Source organism: Neopelma chrysocephalum, unplaced genomic scaffold (genome assembly GCF_003984885.1).
Source record: "Neopelma chrysocephalum unplaced genomic scaffold, ASM398488v2 Primary Assembly neopelma1_22, whole genome shotgun sequence".
NCBI classification, from domain to species: Eukaryota; Metazoa; Chordata; class Aves; order Passeriformes; family Pipridae; genus Neopelma; species Neopelma chrysocephalum.
In genome coordinates, this window is record NW_020897689.1 from 3,696,041 (window position 1) to 3,717,168 (window position 21,128).

At 37.6% G+C, this 21,128-nt stretch overlaps 1 protein-coding gene across 7 annotated transcripts in view; it reads right to left on the reverse strand.

The window, feature by feature from the left end:
- Positions 1 to 212: 212 nt before the first annotated feature.
- The window catches only part of RALYL (RALY RNA binding protein like), a 383,196-nt gene continuing 362,280 nt past the window's right edge, over positions 213 to 21,128 (reverse strand). For 5 of the 7 annotated variants that reach the window (XM_027685835.1, XM_027685910.1, XM_027685748.1 and 2 more), the window contains 2 exons: positions 19,913 to 20,091; positions 213 to 2,439 (listed from right to left, as the gene is read on the reverse strand). In XM_027685835.1, the coding sequence (XP_027541636.1) occupies positions 2,254 to 2,439; positions 19,913 to 20,091 (365 nt within the window). In that variant the 3' untranslated portion in view covers positions 213 to 2,253. The remainder of the gene's footprint in view (positions 2,440 to 19,912; positions 20,092 to 21,128) is intronic. The other 2 variants (XM_027685984.1, XM_027686149.1) reach the window with 1 other exon arrangement.

The following is a 21,128-nucleotide window of genomic DNA, read 5'->3' on the forward strand; positions in this document are numbered from 1 at the left end:
TGATACAGGACTGGTGCTTAAATTTCTCAAACTGTTAAAATGATAGTGGCATTAACGTTTTTCTCCATTTTACTTACATAAGTACTTGATGTTATGGATGCCTGTTTCTGTTGGGTCTGCTTGGGTACAGAGCTTTATTTCCATGAGAGAAACACATTTTTCCTGGAAAGTGTCTTAGAGTCACATTTTGAAAGAAGAAATTGCAAAACTGATTTAGTGCGTAAATCAGATAAAATATTTATTTACAGACATGTAAAAATTATGTTACAACATTTTAAAGAAAACTGTAATGAACCATCAATCTGCTCTGCATGGGCAAACTCTGAATGTTTTAGTTCTAAATTGCAGTGGCACCAATTAAAAACAACTGCTTACAAGATTGTAGCTATCTACATTGTTTAGGTACTGTATTTTTCAGAACTAAAAATGGAAATATAGAGAAAACTAATTAGAATTGCAACAATATGTAATACAAGAATTTACAAAAGTAAAAATATTTCTTCTTGATCCAAACTTTAAAGCTTTTTAGTAAATATTTTCCATTCATGCAACTGCACAGGTTTGAAACAAATATCTGAAACACACAGAGCGTACAGGTCTGTGTAGAAAATGAATTGATTTGATTCAGAACTGTAAAGGATTTTATAAGACTGTTAACTATCCAAACGGATTGACAAGATCTTTTATGTTTCTTGTTCTTCCATATTTCAAGGGATGAGCAATGTTAAAAAATCCCACAACTGACAAAACTCATGTAAAACAATACAGGTAGTGGTGGCAAACAACACCAAGCATACCACATACATGAACAGCAGAGAACTATCAAGCTCTGTTGAAGCTACCAGCATCCTCTGTAGTGATTTTAAGCAAACATGCCATTGAGAACCCTTGCTAGTAATAGACTGCATGGCGTAACAATCTTCTGGCTTGCAAATGAAATAGTGCCTCATGGTGTTATCAGAGGTGTCTTTTTGTGTTCAAAATATATTCAGGACTTAAACTGTGGTGTGAAACAGTGTCAATATTATGAATGTGCAATTATTTCTGTGAGTTTATAATCTAAGGGTAATGATTGTAAAGAATGCCTAAGATACTTCCTAAGTTAGTACTTTTCCCTCTTGAAAAGCTGTAGTTACTAAGTAATTTGTTTCCTTGAAATTACTCTAAAGACGTCTCTTTCTATAGGAGTACATCTCACATAAAGATGTAGGTGATATATTCCTTGTTTCATGTCATCTGCAGTGCTAACGAGGTCTGACTTTAGGGTGGTGAACAAGCTGATACTCTTATTAGAGAAGAAGACCTTTTGCCCACATCATATATGCTTTGATACCCTTAATGTCTTAGTAAGACAAAAGAAATAATGCATCCATTCTGTTTGAAAGGAATTATGATTTATTAAGAAATTCTATACTGAGATTCCCCCTACAACACCTGTAATAATTAATTATTCCAACTTCAGGCTCTTAGGAGGGATTTAGGAGTTTGTGAGTGGAAAGACTACTGCCAGAAAATAACCCAAAAAGTATTAAATAGGCTAACTCAGGCTGTCAGATATTGACAGGCTATAAGTAATTTTCCTGGCTAGACAGGAGACTGACTGTCATGGAAACTTTCCATATGGTAACAACAAACAGCCTTTAGAGATTTGCAGGAACAGCTGTAACAATGTCTGATGAATGGCATCATGGAGAGTGCTTATCTGAAGAAAAGGATTTACAGAAGGATCTAATTTACAGTTTATCAAGGATTACTCTCTTATTTTGACATTTTCACTGTTTAGAAGCTATCCTATTACTAAATATAATTATTTCCAATGATAAATAAATTAAATAAAATAATGGAAAATACCATACAATGTATTTAAAAGTGACACTGATCATAATGGTCTTGTTTGAATTAAACATTAAACAAAGAAGTGCAATATCACCTGACTCTAAATATGGTGAAACAGTAAAACATGCTAATCATAAAAATAGCTTTTAGAAATATACATTTGTATACAGTGTTTTCCACACCTGTTAAATATGTCCTTCATATTATTATGATACAGTACATTGGCCTTTAAGACATCAAAATTAAAAAAATAATACCAATAATTAGCCAGAGAAAACCACATTTACAATCTAAACCATAAAAATCTGACAATTGTACAGCTTAGAACATATAAGAAATGGAATTTCTAATATTTGAACAATAACGTCCATTTTAATAAGTAAACTGAGTTTCATACAAATTGAATTAAAGGTGTTGCTAGCCAGTAAGAAACCGCAGTTCACAATTTTCTGTGGGGAAGTCAGAGTTTCTCTTCTCAGCCTTCAGGGGGTTCACACATGGCATCTCATCACTTGATCTGTAGAAACTGAGAAATGAAATGTTGGCTTTAGTATGAAGGCATAGAATTTCTTCCAGCAGAACCTCAAAAAGAAGCCAAGACAGCTGGGGAAAAGAGCGAAGAGGACTATGATTTCACTTTTTCACAAATCAATCAGATATCAATATCTATTAGACTTTCCCATCTTAAATCATTGAAGGTTAAAAGAAGAATAGTGTTCCTGCAGCAGTGGACAATCAGGACTGTGCAACAATCCTGAATTAGACTGTATGGACCAAAATAATAACAGCAAATCAAGCAAGAGTTGTTGAGGTTGAAGTATACCTCCTCTGAACAAGCTATGCAAACAACTGTTGCATAATGTCTATTTTAGCAGCAGGAAATAGAATAATGTATCTTAGCTGTTTTGCAATGAAATGCTTTATTTACATAAGAGAATTCAATCTAAATAAATTACATGTAGAATTCTTTGCTTCAGTCCCATCACACTATTTATATACCTTATTCCATTTCTATTTACTGTGTGCTTTCAGCAATGCCTATAGTTACCAGATTGATGGATCTTTCCTCAGTGGCTTCCCTTTCATTGTTGCCCATTTTATTATTGTTCTTGTGTACATGCCATAGGATATAATTGTATATCCTCTGAATTCTTTCGTTGTTTTACCAGCCACATTGTGAAACTGCAAAAATCCAGTATTATTCAATGCTTTTGAGGATCATTCTTCCATCAGAGGCAGAAACAGGTAGCATCTAAATATCTGAGTGATCCATTAATACTACCAGCTTCAATTAGGCATTCAGGGATGCTTCAGGGGAGCATAAGACATACCTACCACCTATACCTACCCACAGTAGTTTCCTAATCACGTCTGTTTGGAAAACTGTCAGTAGAAAATGTTAACAGCAGTAGGTGGCTTCTTTTTTTAAACTGAAATTTTCAATCCAAGGGTTTTTTTAATTTTGACAGGAAAAATATATTTCAGTTAATTCCCCCCCTTTGGATCCAATTTTTTCTTTAACTAAACCGGAATACAGATGACAAAACCTGATGCACTTCTGATCAAAGCCTGAAAAATTCCCAGATGTTCTTTTCAGACAATTTCCACCTCCTTCAGTGAGTTTTAAGTCTGACTTTTCCTTCCTCATTAAAAAAAGGGAAAATTTCTGTTAAAATTTCACTTTATTGAAAACATGGTGAAAAGGATTTTACCAGAAACATCAGAGTCCCTGCAGGACTGGCCTCCTGCCCTTTGAAGCATTCAGGCATCAGATTTTTCCCTTATTGCAAAGAGAGCAACAGATTTCTGGTTGTGATCTTCTTGGGTAACTAGTATTAGGGGGAAGAGCTCAAGTGAGAGATTCCAGAACTTTCTTCTTTCAGTTAAAACATCCTGAAACTATTATTCTCTACTTGCACAGAGAGAAATCTTCATCTCCCCTATTTTAGGTCTGATCCCTAGACAGACCTATCTATATGAAAAAAGACAGTTAAATTCTCCCCTTAAGTCTGTGAGAGGCCTAATGGCTGTTAAGTAGTTTTCATCTTAGAAGAAGTAAAAAACCCACTGTACATCCTATTAGATCCAAAGACGATTCCTCTTTTCTAGCCTTTTTCACCTATGCTTTGCTGTTCCATTAAGCCATTATAAAAAGCAATAATTATGCAAGCAAGAAGAGAGGCAGATTTTAAAATTATTTATTGAAGCTTTTTCCCCTCACCATAAACTTGTCAAGCATTTACCTGTCACTAACACTGAAGAGCTTCATTAGGTTACTAATGTGAAACGTTACTGCTAATCACATGGATCCAAGTCATCAATGCTGCTTTGCTTTTGTTTAGAACAAGAATATGAATTTACCAACCATACCAGTCCAAAATCTTGCATTCTTTCTTCTGTATGTGGGCTTCTTATTTGCCTCTCAATGCAAATAATGTTAAATTCTGAGAAGAAACTTTAAAATCTGAAATAGTCAAGCTTTTATTTTGCATAGAATGACAGGAATCCTGGACTATAATTAATCTAGACTAATGCAATGTTAATTTTATTCTATGTCTTTCTTCTGAATAGTGTGCAGTTTATCATCTGGCTTTATGGTAGTGCTGATGATATTAAAAAGCCCTCATAATGACTAATGTTTTTTTGAAATTTTTTCATTTCTTTCACCTAATATATAAAAACACATCCCAACACAACAAGGATGAACTGAATTACATTTAAGCCAGCAATAAGGCTTTCATTTGATGTAGTTCTAACAGAAAACCACTTTAGAAAGTGTCATTTGACCATAATGCATTTTAAGAATTGAATAACCCAACTGAGCATGTAGACTTGGCATCTGTAGACAATATCAAAGAAACAGTATATTCTGTCCTAATTGCCATCATAATATCTGAAAAAAAGCTGAAGAATGGTTATGGAATATTTATTGGTTCATTTTTCACCTAAAATTATTTCTGCTGCTTTTTTCCCTATCTGGATGACTTTTTGAGCTTGAGCTACTGAAAACACTCTTCTTAGGCATAACACTATTTCAGTCTTCCAGAAATGCTATTGCTACTGTTATTATAGTTCCAGTGTGATCCTTCTGGCATTTTCACCAAATGCAAATTATACTAGACTAAATTAATTTTAACTATACACTATTACAATTTATATAACATAGGAAAGCCAACATTAAATATTAAAAACCTCACTAAAGGAAAGTGGAGTTCTACTTGATGGGCCCCAAACTATAATAATTCAAAATGATGGAGTAAATCACATAAAATTCAGTAAAAATGTAGAGTTTCCCATCTTGCCTTTTAGATGTTAAATAGTTAAAAACTTACCTCCCCTCAAAGCCTAGATAATTCCTATCTTTATGTCTGTATATTTTTAAGAATGCTCTGCAAGTAAAGGACATTTTCTTGTGGGGGAGCCTGGCCATCAGATCACCTGCCAGGGGACCATTTCCTCAATGCTGTGTGCTTCGTAGTCAGGAAACAAAACAGTAGGAGTAGCTTGCACTCTGTATTGGTCCTAAAAGTCTTTTATGAGAAGACAAGTTCAATACATGGTAAAGACCTGCAGGGATCATTCTTTCAGAACAGGATGCACCAGCCCCCTTTCCCTGGCCTCCCCAAGCAGCTGGAAGCTGTAATGGTAGACCAGCTCTTCTGTGGTTGGGGAGCTACTGACTTTTCTAAACTTATTCAGATGGAATTTATCTGTCTGAAGGAGACAACAGTTTTGTTCTCTGCTGGCTGGATCTAAAAAGAGCTCAGCCTCTTTCCTGCTCTGATTTATTTGTTCTTCCTTACAGTTCTGAAAAAGGGAGAAGAACAGGAATATGCTCCTTCTTCCCAATAACTACCCAGTGTCCGTCTCACAAGGTTTATGGGAAAAGTGTGCTGGACTTCCTTTACTATGCTCATCTTCCAGACTTAGGTGTACAAGACTAAATCTTTATGAGAACATAAACTGAGCATATGTTCTTGGGAGGGAGTATTAGCAATGCACTATGACTAAATGACAGAAAAGGTGTACATGATTAACATCTTCCCTTGTAATATATTAGGAAAATGTTTAAAGAAAAGTCTCACAGAATATGGTTGTGACAGACTTCACTATATTACCCTACAGTAATTATAAGCAATAGGAGCATCCAAGTATATGCAAGATTTTCATCTGACAAAATGCATGTTTTTAAACAGTCAATGGCTCTGAATGTCTTTTATGATTACATTAATCTTAGAAATTCCCAGAAAATGCATCTGAAAAGTGAATGGATAGATGATGGTGCACATATACACATGAACTTGAAACCCAAAACCTCAAGTATCCTTCCTCTTACTCTCCTGCCTCTTTTTCCTTGACAGACAAACCCGTTCTCATGACTGGAATTCTGAGTTCAATACCTGTAATGGAGGCATCTCAAGCTGCTGCTGACGACTTTTTGGTACAATTGCACACCTACCTCTTGCAGGCTCCTGTTAAGTAGGAAACTTTATGCCTGACACCTTTCTAGGTTTCTGTTGGGGTCTGACTAGGCTTTGGCAGTGGATTATATGACTACCATACATCACTTTCTGCAAAACAACTGCAAGTCCCATTAAAATGCAGCAGGTGTGATATCCTTTCACTCCCAGCACTGGCCCTCATTCTTGCACTACCTCAAACTGCAATCGTAGCATGATTACTTTGATTGCATCTGAGGTTCACTGTAATGTTATCTCTATAACTGAATCTAGGTCCATAGATGCTGCTTTTACACCCTCTAGGATAGCATACTCTGTTTCATCTGTAATAATTTCTTTTGATTATGAAATGTTCTTTCTGGACAACCAAAGAGGTGAAAAACAATCTGTTTGCAGATCAGGTATTTTTTAAAAATCCCAACAAAACAATCAAAATTTAATTAGCCATTATTGATCTAGATATTTATGTAAAATCAGAAAAATCAGAATGCAGAACAGAGAGTAGTAGTGCAAATTGTCATTCTGTTTATTTGCTATATCTAACTCAAGACAATATCCTTTTCTCTTAAGCAGGCAGCTTGCACTGAGTGCAAAACCAGTAATTTATGTTTGAGAGGTAGCATGGGGACACGCTCCTTTGCTGGCTTTTACACATCATTCTTCATCAGTAGAAAACCATAAGGAATGAGTAGGGCTTACCAAGGAACCTTGAATTTGTATTAGCTATCACATTGACTTCCCAGCTGTATTCATTTGAGGTACATCTTGTACTTAGTCCTTTGATTTAAAGCATGAAATCTCTAATTCAGGAACAGTTATATATTTAGTTTAATGCCCCCATATGAAGTCTAAATGCTCAGTTCAGTAGATGTGAGCAGGGGAATGTGAATGTATATTACACACTTGCTGCTGTCAGTTGTAACCCTTGTAAAACATGACAAAATTATGGCACTAAAGCAAAACTGTTTATAATGAGCTAGTGATAGAAGATTCACTGCATTTAACAAATAGAGGGATTGTAGAGTTTGATAAATATTCATAAAGAATAATTTCAAGAACTGGTTGCACCTTCTTTAAATCTTCAAACGATGAAACCTAATCATTATGCTTTGCACTCTGTCAATCATACTTTAATTGCTGAAAACACTACAGAATCATTTTTCTGTTCAGTGAACAGCTTAATTACTTTGAAGAGTTAGTACTTATGTGAGTACATGTGAGAATGACTGTTTTACTTATCAGTGAAAACAAACTTCTATCCCCTTTGTATTAAAATGCTCTGTTTAGATTGTTTGCCTGAAAAAAGTCAACAGGAAGAATAAGACAACCCTATCAGATACTGGTTTTTCCCCTAGACCAACATATCTTTTCTGAGTCCTGTGTAGGCTGAATTGTGATGGATACTTTTGGGTGTAGTGGTGGAGAGAGGATCCGATATTTGGAGAGTGCCAGTGAGGACATACTGCAATTGAGATGATGGTCAGGTGTGAGACTGAAGGAATGACTTTGGGATTAGAGTCACCATAGTTATTTGAGAGCCTGAGAGGGGCTATGAGGGAAAGAAGTGGATCAGTCTACCTTACTTTAGTCTGTGTTTTTCTCCTGCTAAGCTGCTTTTGGCAGTAAGGCCTCCTGATGCTGTCCACAGTTCCCTCTGCCTATACCAGTGTGCCTTGAGGCATCCAGTACCAAACACAGCAGAGAAAAAAATGTCCCAATTTTATTTAACCCTGCATATGAGTGGATGTTCATAGCAAATTCTCAGAGGTATGACTCTCATTGAATATCACTAGGTGTTTTCTGTTTCTTGGGATTGTTCCATGAGAAGCAAGTCTGAGTCCTATTAGGATTCATAATAAGCATTGCCCTTTATCATCCTGAATGCATTAGAGAAGATGGTTTTAGGCTACAGGGTGCTGCCAGAAAGCTGTAGAACAAAATTCCTACTGAATTAACCTTTCCTTGATGTGAAGAGTAGGGAATTCTCTAGTGTGAGGTGGTGATCCAATTAGTAATAATGTTAAAGGCAATAGTTCCTATCCTACCAATGCCAAGGGTACAGGTTTGAACACACAGCTTAATGCATAAAGGAACTACTAAAACTTGTACCCTGAGGCCATTAATTATGTCTACATTTTAAATAGTGTGGTTTTAAAATATATGAAAACAGGAGCTTACTAGGAGAACTACCTTAAACTGGTTCCACAGAAAGCACCTACTAAACTTTCACAGTATTGCCAAATCAGAGTTTAGATAGGTATCAAAAACCCGAGTGTACCCATTGCAGGAAAAAAACTACTGTACACAATGATGGTATTGAGATGTTGAGTATCCTGTCAAATCAATTAGAGATTTTTCATTTACTTGGAGGCAGAAGTTTTACTCAACTAAAAGACCAGGTGGAGTGAGATAAAAAACAAATAATTAGAGAAGAAATGGGGAGAGCAGCTTGCTGGAAGAAGTGATTGGAAGCATATAGCATGAGACAGAGATACCAGGAAAGCCCAGAGTAAACCACAGGAAGAAGGAGCTGAATGAGTCTAACAGTGATGCACAATGGATATTTAAATAGTGACAGTATAATGAATTTGGACAGCCAATGAAACATACAGGATGTAGAGTTACCTGCTTAAAACTGTGATCTGTGAAAGACTCGGTGTGGGAATGTGATCAAGGTGGAAATAACAATAAAAGTTGGTCCTATTTTAAACAGGTTTTGCTTTGCATCTTCCTGCCTAATACTTATTTTAATGCACAGTGCATAGCAGTGCATAAAATTTTGGTTTTATGAGGATTTCAAGAGACACAAATTTTAAAATAAAAGTTACAAAGCAAAATGTTGGATTTGGGGTTATATTGTGGCCTGCAAATGGTACAGAATCACTTAACAGCTGAGAAGGAATTAGTATAAACCTGGAAAGAGGAAGCAGGGAAGAATTTAGCCTTTTAATTCTCTATTTATTTGGTCTGGAAAACACCTTACTCATTTTGAAAGACTACAAAACCGTAGTATAATTTTAGAAATCAACAGCAACAACAATTTGAAAACTTCCGATACACATAGCATCATGACAGGCTGACTGAGATGGCATTTGATCAACTTCCAAATCTTCATTTTGGGAGACTGAGCTTGTTTTATTCTTCACTGATTGCTTTTCTGTTGAAATGGCAATTACAGTTCTATCACCTTCTAAATAACTTCCCTTCTCTAAGGTCTGTAAATGCCGATGTACAGATAAATTCAATCTGCCTTTCACGTTTTGATATTAATCATGCAGAAAATCTTCTTGGTAACACATTTATATTTTCTCAAAAAATGGAGACCTTTTGGGTCACTAACTGCAGTGGCTCTGCAATTTGTCTTGAAAAAATAAAAACATTTAAAATTTCTGCCTTTTAATATGGAAAAATAACAACCTTTTGGCTTTCATTGTTTACACCTATTTACTCTTGTTAAGACTGAACAGCAAAATGTTTCCTCTGAGGGTTTTTCATTCAGCATTCTCAAGACTCAAGCATAAAGCCTGTGAAAGGAGTGTTTTCTAGGGGAACTAAAGCTATTTACTTTCAAAGACTGACACACCAGGAAAAATGCGTGAACCATGACAATTGCTCAATTTCAGTTAAATCTAAGAATTTGATGATTAAGCTGATAGACTCAAATCCATAGCCAAACACAGGCCCAGTGGCTGGCCTGAGCTGTTCCAGAGGATTTCAGTGTCCCAGTGAGAGTCTAGAAAACACCGTTGTCCCCCTTCCTATCCACCACTTTCCCAACGTACCTCATACTGCTGCTTTGGTAGCTATATTAGGTTACTATTTCGATGTCTATTCTCCCTACATAGGACTGGGGAATGTTGGTTCCAAATAATGGGTGAACCAAACCCAACCCAGCAACTTCAACAAGTCAACCAAAGTTTACTGGAGTCAACTAAAGTACGGGGAAGTAAGAGAAGAGCTACTCCACCAGAATTAGTTAAAATTACATTGGCAAAAATATTCATGGGTGGAAACTGAAATCAGTCTTCATATTTAAAGTGTTGACTTACTTCAATTAAATCTGATGTTTCTTTGCCTACCGTAAGGTACAGCTTGTGAAATTTTCTGTAAGTCACCATCATCCTCACCTGAATAGAAATCCATGTTTGTCTCTGGGTGATAGGTGTTTGGCTGTCCTTGTTTGTGCACTGCACTCAGAGGTTGATTCTACGCTCATAAATTTTAGTCTAGAAAAATCTGTGGAGCTAATTCTGATCTACTTAGATTGAATAAATATATTGAGGCTACTAACACTGAATATTAAGGTCACTTATGTTATATCAGAGATGAGTTAATATAATATAGATTATATATTACAGAATATAGATTCACAGTAATAGATGTGAATTCAAGAAAATTATTTTGTTTATTTGTTTTAGAGGAGTGCAATTACAGGCAGGAAAGTCTAGTAGAAAGAGACACAAAATACATGACATTGCTTGCATTTTCTGCATGTTCCCATGTGATATGTAGAGGATAAGATTTAAATAATAATTTGAAAAATATTATGTAGTCAGTCAGAAGTAACCTAGTTAAAACCCTGAACACTACTTAGGAAATCTTCTTCTGATAAATTGACTGCCAGGAAAAATGGGGAGGAGGAGCCAGTAGCAAGGCCCTTCCAATGACTCACAGGACAGCAGGTGAGCAGCAAATATGCCTACTGTGCTACTGCATATATTAAATATAACAAAAGGTCATGTCAGGAAGTTTCTTACATTTTTTGATTTCATGGCACGCTTTTATTATTTTCTTCATTTTTTCAGTCACAGGTTATTAGATTTACTGCAGCTTTGGAAGGTACAACAAATTACTGTCTGTCAGGTATGCTGCCCCTAATGACTTTCTTAGCTTGCTCAAGTACAAACATCTTGCACTGATATTTATCAAGTGAACACAATCTTTACCTATTCATTTGTCTTAGGAATGAAGAGCATCATGTTTCTCCTGATACTGAAAGCAAGATTTCAATGAAGTCCAAAATGTTCCGTGCATAGAAAGGACAAAATTTTGTTTGGTCTTAGTGATTTTTAAAGTAAGCTGAATAAGATTTCTAGCACAATGTTGCTTCAGCTATTGCCATTAATTAGAAGTTTTGTCCTTTTTTTTTTCTAAGTAGTACCCTGTATAAGTTGTCACAGTACTTGTTGATCTTTTCAACATGACTAATCAGCCTAATTTGGTTTATAATAAAAGTCAGTCTTGTCTGCCCTGATGCTATGGACAGAAAAACAATGCTGCTAAAAGGGCAATCAAAAATCTCATTCAATTACAATAATACATTAGCTACTCTCCATACTATCACATAGTCACATATTTGATCAGTCTTGCTATTTGAGATGTGCAAAACTGGGTTTAAACTAGATGAAATTCATCAGAGAAATTTTTGTTGTTTTTCTGTAGATTTTATTCTACTCTCAGCTGAGTATTCTCATTGTTGAATTCCATACAAAATAATAAAAGCAAGGAAAGTTTCACAGGTTTGCTATTAAATTAATTTCCCTTTAGCTACTTATAGGAGGGGTGCGATGGACACACTCAACTCCTTAACCTAACTCGTGGTAGTTTGGTTTAGGCTTCAAAGGAGGTAAAGGCTTGAGCCATAGCCCAGCCAAGAACTCTTCTAGTTGCAGTCTGCTCTCTGAAGGCCCACGAAAGCAAAGAGTGACACAGTGAGCATTGGTGTGTATGAGCCTGAAACACCTGTCATGCAATTAACACATGAACAGCAGGAAACTTTTCCAAGACTCATTTAACAAGGCACAAAGAAAGTTGTGGGTACACAGAACCCCAGGCATATCTTTCTCATTGCAAGTAACTTGACTGCAATCCAATCACTTTATTACACAAATATGACAGTTTAAGTGAACCTTCTTTGAGCTCTCCCAGCCAAGCAGCCTGGCTGCATGGTGGCGGTCTCCCCTTGAGCTGGGATGCCTCTCAAGGTTACTCCTTGAGGCACATAGACCATTTATCAAGAGTAGATGTTTGGTAAGAGACTGATATTACACAAAACCTTTTAGTATTGTAACTCTGATTTGTGTCTTGGTAGTTTTGAATCATTGTTCAAATGATTGTTCTCTAGAGTATTAGAGCGAACTTTGTCAATGAACTTTGTTAAGTCACACTTTTACAACATAATATTAAAACCATCTTTGCTAATACCTTTGCTAATACCTTTCAGCAATCTAAATCACACATTTGTGACAAGAGGAAAATGTTTTTGATGAGCTTTAGCCAAAGAAGTAGTTGGTTCCTTTGATTTAAATAGTAATTGCATCAATTCCTGCAAGAAATATAGCTATTATTTTGTCATAATGGCTTTACTTTTGCATAGTGAAACTTAGTGCAGCAAGAGGGTTGTTCTGAGTTTTATGTCTGTGACAGTTTCTGTTATTTATGTTTGAAACATGATTCTCTTTCAGACATTAGAAACAAATCTGATAGACTGAAAACATGCAGTGTGGAGGTAGAGAAAAGGACAAGAGTAAGAAATTAAATACCCTTGAGAGGTAAATATAGCTGAAATATACTTAATAGAAAGAGAACTATAATTGTTATTGAAATAACTGCTGTAAATCTACAATGTAACCAAAACTGGGCCTCTTACAGTCTCTGTATCTTGGGTTCTAAAATAAGTTAATAAAAATGCCTCTTAAGACATCTCATTAAAGTTGACTCATTATTATGGAAGTCCCATCTAATAATGCTCATGTGGCTTCATTACTTTTAACATAGCTACAATGGCATAAAAACACAATGCTGTGACTGTGAATATATCCTTCAAATTCCAACTAAGCACTAAGCAGAGTCTCATCTGAATTATGACACAATAAATCAATTGTATCTTAAATAACTTGGATCACATGCTCTACCAGAAAACACGGTTTGCTCTACTGAATGCTTAACTACTAAATCACTACTGTACTGTTAATATTATAGTTAGCTATTATGAAAGGTTGACGGTTTGGTAGAACATCTTATTCTCAGGCAAGTGTAATACAGATAAGAGTGTTTGTGTATAACTCATTCCATATGAGTTATTTTGTTGTTATTGTACTGAGCATTAGCTGAAAGTGATTTTTTTTTCAAATTTACAGTACTTCAGGCTTTCAGGTAACTAATTGAATGCAAAAAACAACTATGTTGTTTACAAGAGGATTGTGATAACTTGATCAGTGTTTCCTCAGTGATTGATTAGCACCCTTTGAAACAAGTTCAAAGAAGATATATTAAAGGTTCTGGGGCTACACTGGGTTGTCCAGCTGCTAAATCAGCAGAGTAAGGGAACTACCACACATTCTAACTCAGAAACATTTTTCCTGCAAGCTCTCAGTCCTGCCACATGCTGTTAATGCTACCTCTAGTAAGAAGGGGCTTGTTGTAGAGGGACTGATGACAAGCGGCTTCTCAAATATCATAACATGTTGGACTGCTGTTGCAAAGGTGACTTTGCTGTTCTTCACTGTGAAGCCACAGTATTAAGAGGGGGTTATTTGGTTTCCTTCCCACTACTTACAATTTAAAGACATGGCAGACACCTAAAACCTGCTTGATATCACTTACGATTTGTGTTCCAATGATTTGTGACCTGTTTGTGATTTGTGCGTGAACTGAACCCAGTAAACATAAAGATCTCTTTTCATAGGCACTTGTTTTCTGTAAGACAGAAGCTGCATAGGTATGTTGTTTCTTCACAACACTGTTGAGGGACAGCTTAAACTAGAAGGAACACGTGGATATGTTTGCACTAGGAAGAAACAAAGAAATTTTAAATTCACTGCTACTAGAAACTCTTTATTGTTAGGAGCAGATAGAAAGCCTGATTTATGGGTCTAGTAAAATCTGGGATAACCAACTACTTGTTTTTTTACCTAAAAGAAGCAAAGGAAACAGACACGAAGTTTTCAACCCCTCCAGCTACCTCTGATGGTTAGTTTAGTGATGTGAATTGTAAAGTAAGCTTAGGAGCTGCATTCCAAGTTAGTGACTATTTTATACATACATAACTACAATATATGCATGCCCTTGTACAAGGAGGAGTGAGAGGCCAATGTGTAAGAGAAGGTGGGTGAGAAGCTGATGGCAAATTTCACTGAGCGAGTTCAAGCCAACAATTTGACATATCCATACATAGATGGATCATGTATCTGAATTCACCATTTAAAGAACTCTTCAGTATATTAATAAAGGAAAATTCTTTGGGACTCGTTTTACAAAGATCCTCAAGCTGGAGTGTCTGTAGTACTGGAGATACTGAGAGACATTTGTGGGCAAATGGCACAAAAGAAACTTTCCCAAGAGGTGATGTTTGATGACTGCAGCAGGTGCTTCAAATGCAGCATATCTTGAGTTAAAGTTCAAATGGACAATCAAGTTATTGCGGTGTAAAAGTTTTTCACACTTCAGCTGAGCCATAACAGCTGTTTGCAGGCATGTCTTTAGTCCATAGAAAATTACAATGCAAGGATGAACAACATCTGGTGTAGATGGTGGACGAAGAAGATGTGCAGATGTTGAATGTGATGTTGTTTTGTGTGTGCAGCCAGGCAGCTAACTGAAGAGACTGAAGGGTCCTTAAATCAATGCCTGACTTAACTCAGACTGCAGGCTAATCTACTCTGTCTTTCTTTACAGTTGATCTAGGCTGAAAGCAGGCACGAGGACAGATGCCATGACTCAGATAATGTGCAGTAACCTGTTTTCTAAATAGACACCATGTGAATTTAGAGAACTGATCCTACCACCTAAACCTACAGCACACATCCTGCATAGTCACTCCCTTTGCAAATTAGAATTAGAAATAGAGAAAGAAATATAGTTTTGAGTCCTCTGGTGCAAAGATGCAGACACACATATGCAGATCTAGAAGCTACATTCTGGCAGCATGTGGATTATGGCAGTGAGTATGTCCTTCTTGAGCACTTTCCTTTACTGACAGCCTTAGGAAAACAGAATTCTGTTCAGCAAACCTGCAGGAGGTTTTGGGCAAATGGCTTGGCAGAAGATTTACAGCTAAATCTAAAGAACTCAATAAAGGTTAAGATCTAAATTAAGTCATGTTCCTCTCTCCCTCTAATAATATTTTTCATGCTAGTGGACTCACAACTAAATTTTTGTGCTGAATAGACTTCAGAGCATTAGTTATGCCCACTTAAAATATTTTTCTATTTCCTCTGCTGGCCTTAGTGATGAAAGAAAATATTTTTTAATCATTGTCCTAAATCCCTTTAGCTATATATTTGGAAAACATTATAGATTTCATTAGGAAATGTCCTTTGGAAGGGTATTTATTATTCCAAGTCCAACATTATGATTTTACCCATGGAAAGTTTGTCTTAATTATTTCACGTTTAACACTTTTCATGCTTTAAAAACCTTTTTTTTTCTCCAAAAGACTTGTAACTGGCTCCATTCCAAAATGACACATTTACTATTAGTCAGCTCTTGTGCTAAATAACTTACTCTTTATGAAGTAGAATAACAACAGCTGTTAGGACTTCTTGCTTTATAACAAGTTTATACATCTACTTTACTTTTCACAAAACAGAGGGCAATTTCAGATAACAGGGCACAGAACGGGTAGAAGCAGAATGAAATTCCAAGTATTCCTACTGGGGTGTTCACTATGTATTTGATAGTATTGTTACTGACTTTTACTTTATACAATTGTCAATGACTGGAGTAGAAAATAAAGCTTATAGGAATTGGCCACTGTATCTAAGTAAGTATAGGTAAGTACAAGTGTAAAACAGTCTAAATTACAATCTGTGTCAAAAACTACCAGCCTCAGATCATAAAAGTACTGGTTAATACTGCTGACTGTTTGGGTAAAAAGTATAGATGAAAGACACATAATTCAATTTATAATTGCCTTTCTGTGGAAAACACCTATAGCCTGAGATTTCTTTGAAGTAATCCTTTTCCAAGCAATCCTTTATCCTATCCATTGCAGTTTTGTATTCAGTGTTCTCTGCAGGCTTTGCAAAGGAAAGTGTTATTACTCCATCATAGCAGGCAGGAAACTGAGGTGAAGTGGCTTCTTCCAAAGGCTATGGAAACGACAAGGGAGGATGAAAAGCACAGGAATTTTACATGACTGTCAATATTGGTTCTAAGCTTTTAAGTTTACAATACTAACAGCTTCTCAGCTGGAGGGTCCCAGCCTTTGCGAAGGTGGAAGGCATGAGGTTGACTGGCTCCACTGCCCTGGCACTGGACCAGGCTGTACCTGATCGAGGCAATGCACATAAGTCCTCTTCCTTGGTCTTTCCTTGCTGCCATCACATCAGAATTGGGGGGATAGCACCCATGCTAGGGTGCAGAGGACACCACTGTCTACGTGCAGTGAGCCGTCTCCTCCTGGCAGTCATGCGGTCAGTAATGACATGCATTGAAACAGGAGATGGTTCCCCACCATGCCTCAGATGCATGTCTCAGACCTCTGAGCTGTGTTTGGAGCTGTGTCAACTAATCCCATAACATAAATTTTGGAAAGGCCTTTTATCTTGGAAGCAGTGTGTGCAAACAGGTGTGCAAACATGGCTGTGCCAATTCAAGACTTTCACAGTTAGTGAAGACTTTCTATGCTGCTTGCTTTTTAGACCTTTTCCTACTGAGGCCTCTGAGAGATGAAAAAATTCTTCTGCCTCGTGTCATTATATAGTGTGGATACATGCTAAATATGTTATACCCACAGGGTGAAACGACAGTATTGAGCAGTCAGAGGCTAATACACTGTATATCAATATCCCCACTGAGTTGTCTAATAGGAGTCTAATGCCTAATTACTGTAAAACCTACCAGTCTTGTTAAACTGTGATCGCCCCTATTGCTAATATCACTTCAGCTGGTCAGGTATTAGCCATGGTGGGAGAATATATTTACAATTATTTATTAATTGCAAAATTTCAAATTCCTACAAATTCAGAGTGACAGCTTCTTACAGACATCCCTCATACTTGCACAGGAGAACCTCTCCCTTTGAGAAAAAAGTATAATGTCATTTGTTCAACTGTGCAAGTTAAAAGATCATAGAGTCATAAAATCATAGAATCAACCAGGTTGGAAAGGACCTCCGAGATCATCAAGTCCAACCCTTGATCCATCACCACCATGGTTACTAGACCGTGGCACTGAGTTCCACATCCAGTCTCATCTTGAAAACCTCCAGGGATGGAGAATCCACCACCTCCCTGGACAGCCCAGTCCAATATCTGATTACCCTCTCTGTAAAAAAATTTCTTCCTAATATCCAACCTAAACCTCCCCTGGCAGAGCTTAAAACCATGCCCTCTTTTCCTACTGCTGGTTGCCTGGGAGAAGAGACTGACGCCCACCCAGCTACAACCTCCTTTCAGGTAGTTGTAGAGAGTGATGAGGTCTCCCCTGAGCCTCCTCTTCTCCAGGTTGAACAACCACAGCTCCCTCAGCCTCTCCTCATAGGACTTGTGCTCCAGTCCCTTCACCAGCCTTGTTGCTCTTTTCTGGACTTTCTCCAGCACCTCAATATTGTTTCTGAACTGAGGGGCCCAGAACTGCACACAGTACTCGAGGTGTGGCCTCACCAGCATTGAGTTCAGGGGAAGAATCACTTCTCTGGTCCTGCTGGCCACACTGTTCCTGATACGGGCCAGGATGCCGTTGGCCTTCTTGGTCACCTGGGCACACTGCTGGCTCATGTTCAGCTTCCTGTCAGTCCAAACTCACAGGTCTCTTCTGTCTGGCTGCTCTCCAGCCACTCTGTGCCCAGCCTGTAGCGCTGCATGGGATTGTTGTGGTAAAAGTGCAGGACCCGGCACTTGGCCTTGTTGAACCTCATCCCGTTGGAATCAGACCATCTCTCCAGCTTGTCCAGGTCCCTCTGAAGAGCCCTCCTGCCTTCTGGCAGATCAACACTCCCCCCCAAAGGCTTTGCTGAAGTCCAGGTAGACTACATCCACAACCACCAGGCGGGTCACCCGATCATAAAAGGAGATCAGGTTGGTCAGGCAGGACCTGCCTTCCTAAACCTGTGCTGGCTGGGTCTGATCCCTTTTCCATCTTGTAGGTGTTTTGTGATTGCACTTAGGATAATCTGCTCCATAACCTTGCCAGGCACTGAGGTCAGGCTGATGGACCTGTAGTTTCCCGAGTCCTCCTTGCAGCCCTTTTTGTGGATGGGCATGACATTCCCCAACTTCCAATCATCTGGGACCTCCCCAGTGAGCCAGGACTGTTGGTAGATGATGGAAAGCGGCTTGGCGAGCTCTTCCACCAACTCCCTCATTGCCCTAGGAGGGATGCCATCTGGTCCCATAGACTCATGAGGATCCAAGTGGCTCAGCAGGTTGCTAACTGTTTCCTCCTGGATTACAGGGGGGCTTTTATGCTATTGATGTATTTACAGAAACACTTCCTGTAATCCCTAACAGAAGTGGCTAGATTAAGTTCAAATTGTGCCTTTGTGTCTCTAATTTTCTTTCTACATAACCTAACTATATTCCTAAACTCTTCATGAGTAGTCAGCCCTTTTTTCCATAGTTGGAAAGCTCTCTTTTTTCCTCTAGTTTCTTTCAAAATCTCCCTGTTGAAGGATGAGAGGATTCAGGTTGTAGTAGCTTCTCCTGAGGATAATGCTATTCAGGATATATAAACTCAAGAGGGTCTTGTGTTGGCTAAAGGGATACAAACCTGCAAATTAAAAGTAGGTTTAAATTGCATTTGCAGTAAGCAGTACAAACCACTGATTATTCACATGCTCTGTTGCTCCAGACTTGCTGCTGGTTCAGCAGGGTCCCTTGCTAACTGACTTCTGTTGGATTCACTGAATGATCTTTACAGTGCACTCATGAGTAAATGTGTGTTAAATAGTAAGCAATGACAATGAGTAACAGAAGTGCTTTCTTCTCAAAGCAGAAGAATGTGAAAGCCAGGAAGAGATGGAGGGTATTACAGAGTCTAAACCAATGTGACTGTTCCATTTTTATTAGGAATGCATAAAAAGGTATAAATTTAACTTTCCAAATATTTTTTAGTGTTGCTTTAGAAGAACTTAAGGAGTTTAGTACCATGATGGGCATTTCATGAAAGGTGCAGCCTCAGGCTGAAAACCCAAACATTTCTTAGCCAAACACGTCTAAGGAAAAATCCTTCCATCAAAAATATCTGTATCTGCCAACACTGCAGAGTATATACGTGGAAGATAAGGAGTGGGGACTGTGGGGGAGCGCTTGTTTACTAACAAAAAGGTTCACCATTCTAAAATCTTGTTTAGTTTTGAAATGTTCCAATTAAAAAAAAAAAAGGCACACTATAATTTCCTTTCTCATCTACATTTCAGTAAATGAAAAATAATAAATGTAAACCATTCAAAGTACACTTAATTTCTTTTCTAAAATAGCAAAGTGTAGTAAAATATATTTTTCTTTTTTCTCCTCAGAGGTTTCTATTCTTAATTGATACTACAGTGTAGGACTATGCACTAGTTACAGCACATCACAGTGTTGCTGTGAGCTTATTTTGTTAATCCAGACTGTTGGTTCTCTGTGGTTACTTGTAGGAACCATATAGACAGACATGGCATGATTATTCCTTACCAGCTCATTGCTGCCATCCTCATCAAAATCCTCCTCTATCCCATCAGTCATATCTTCTCCATCCCCATCTGCATCTGGCCCTCCTTCAATTGGCTCTTCCGTAGAGTTATCTGCATTCTCTGATATGCATTCCTCTTGAATCAAATCAGCATTATCTTCCATTTGTTTCTTTTGGGCTTCTGTAAGGAAAACATACTCTATAGAGATTCAGTAACCTTTCCTATTGGTGGCAAAGGGAAGTGCTCTGAGGAAGAAACCTGAGCTTTCCATCTCCATATGTGCTAGCTTTGTAAAACTCAGTGTGATAATATCTACCAGGCAAATAGGATTGAAAACCTTGTTTTCAAAAATTAGTGTATAAATCATTCACAGTATCAATATGGTCATCTATCATCTATCCCATGTAGTGGATGAAGGCTTCATTTACCAGTGGATCCAGCTTTTTGATTTTCTATACTTGACTTTGCCTTGGGAATCCAAGTAGCATAGTTACCATGTATTTATTTATATGCAGCCAATGAGACATACATAAATCTCTATGCTCTAAGTGGAAGGCTGTTGATTTCCAATAACTGAACAAGAATTTGCATGAATTTCCCATGAATATATCTCAACAACTTTATAGATAATCAACAAATCCTTCTAGTCAGGTTTATTATGCTTTTTATGGAGTAAGGTGACAGTTACTCCTCATTGGTGTAATATGCTGAATTAACTGGAGAATACCCCTCTCCAGTTACCCTCATATAGGCTTGCTTTATGTTTTGCAAAGTGGTGAAAAGAAAGACCATTTCCATGGAGGCCTGAAGTATCTGTTCTGGTTGGCTTCATGCAGATATCTGCGTTGGTATGATTAAGTATTGCAAAGCTCCTGGATATGCTGATGGACTTCATCCAACAGCAGAAATCCAGAGGAGGATTGATGGAGGAATGACAGGGACTGACTAGCCAGAAGAGTGGTTGGAGGGATAAAGTCTTATTCCTCTGGACATCAGGAGCTTAGATGAAAAGCTTTATATACTCAAAGTGAATAGGGGTCAGAGAATTGGTTGCACTGGCAGCTAGAAAAACAATGTCTTTTCAGTATGAGGGTGATGAATGCTGAAATTTCTAAAACAAAAACATTTCTTTCCTTATAAGACTGACTGTTCTGTAGTGCTAGTAGTGCATCACGTATCTTGTTGGACAGCCAATGAATCAAGGATTGCCTTGGAGC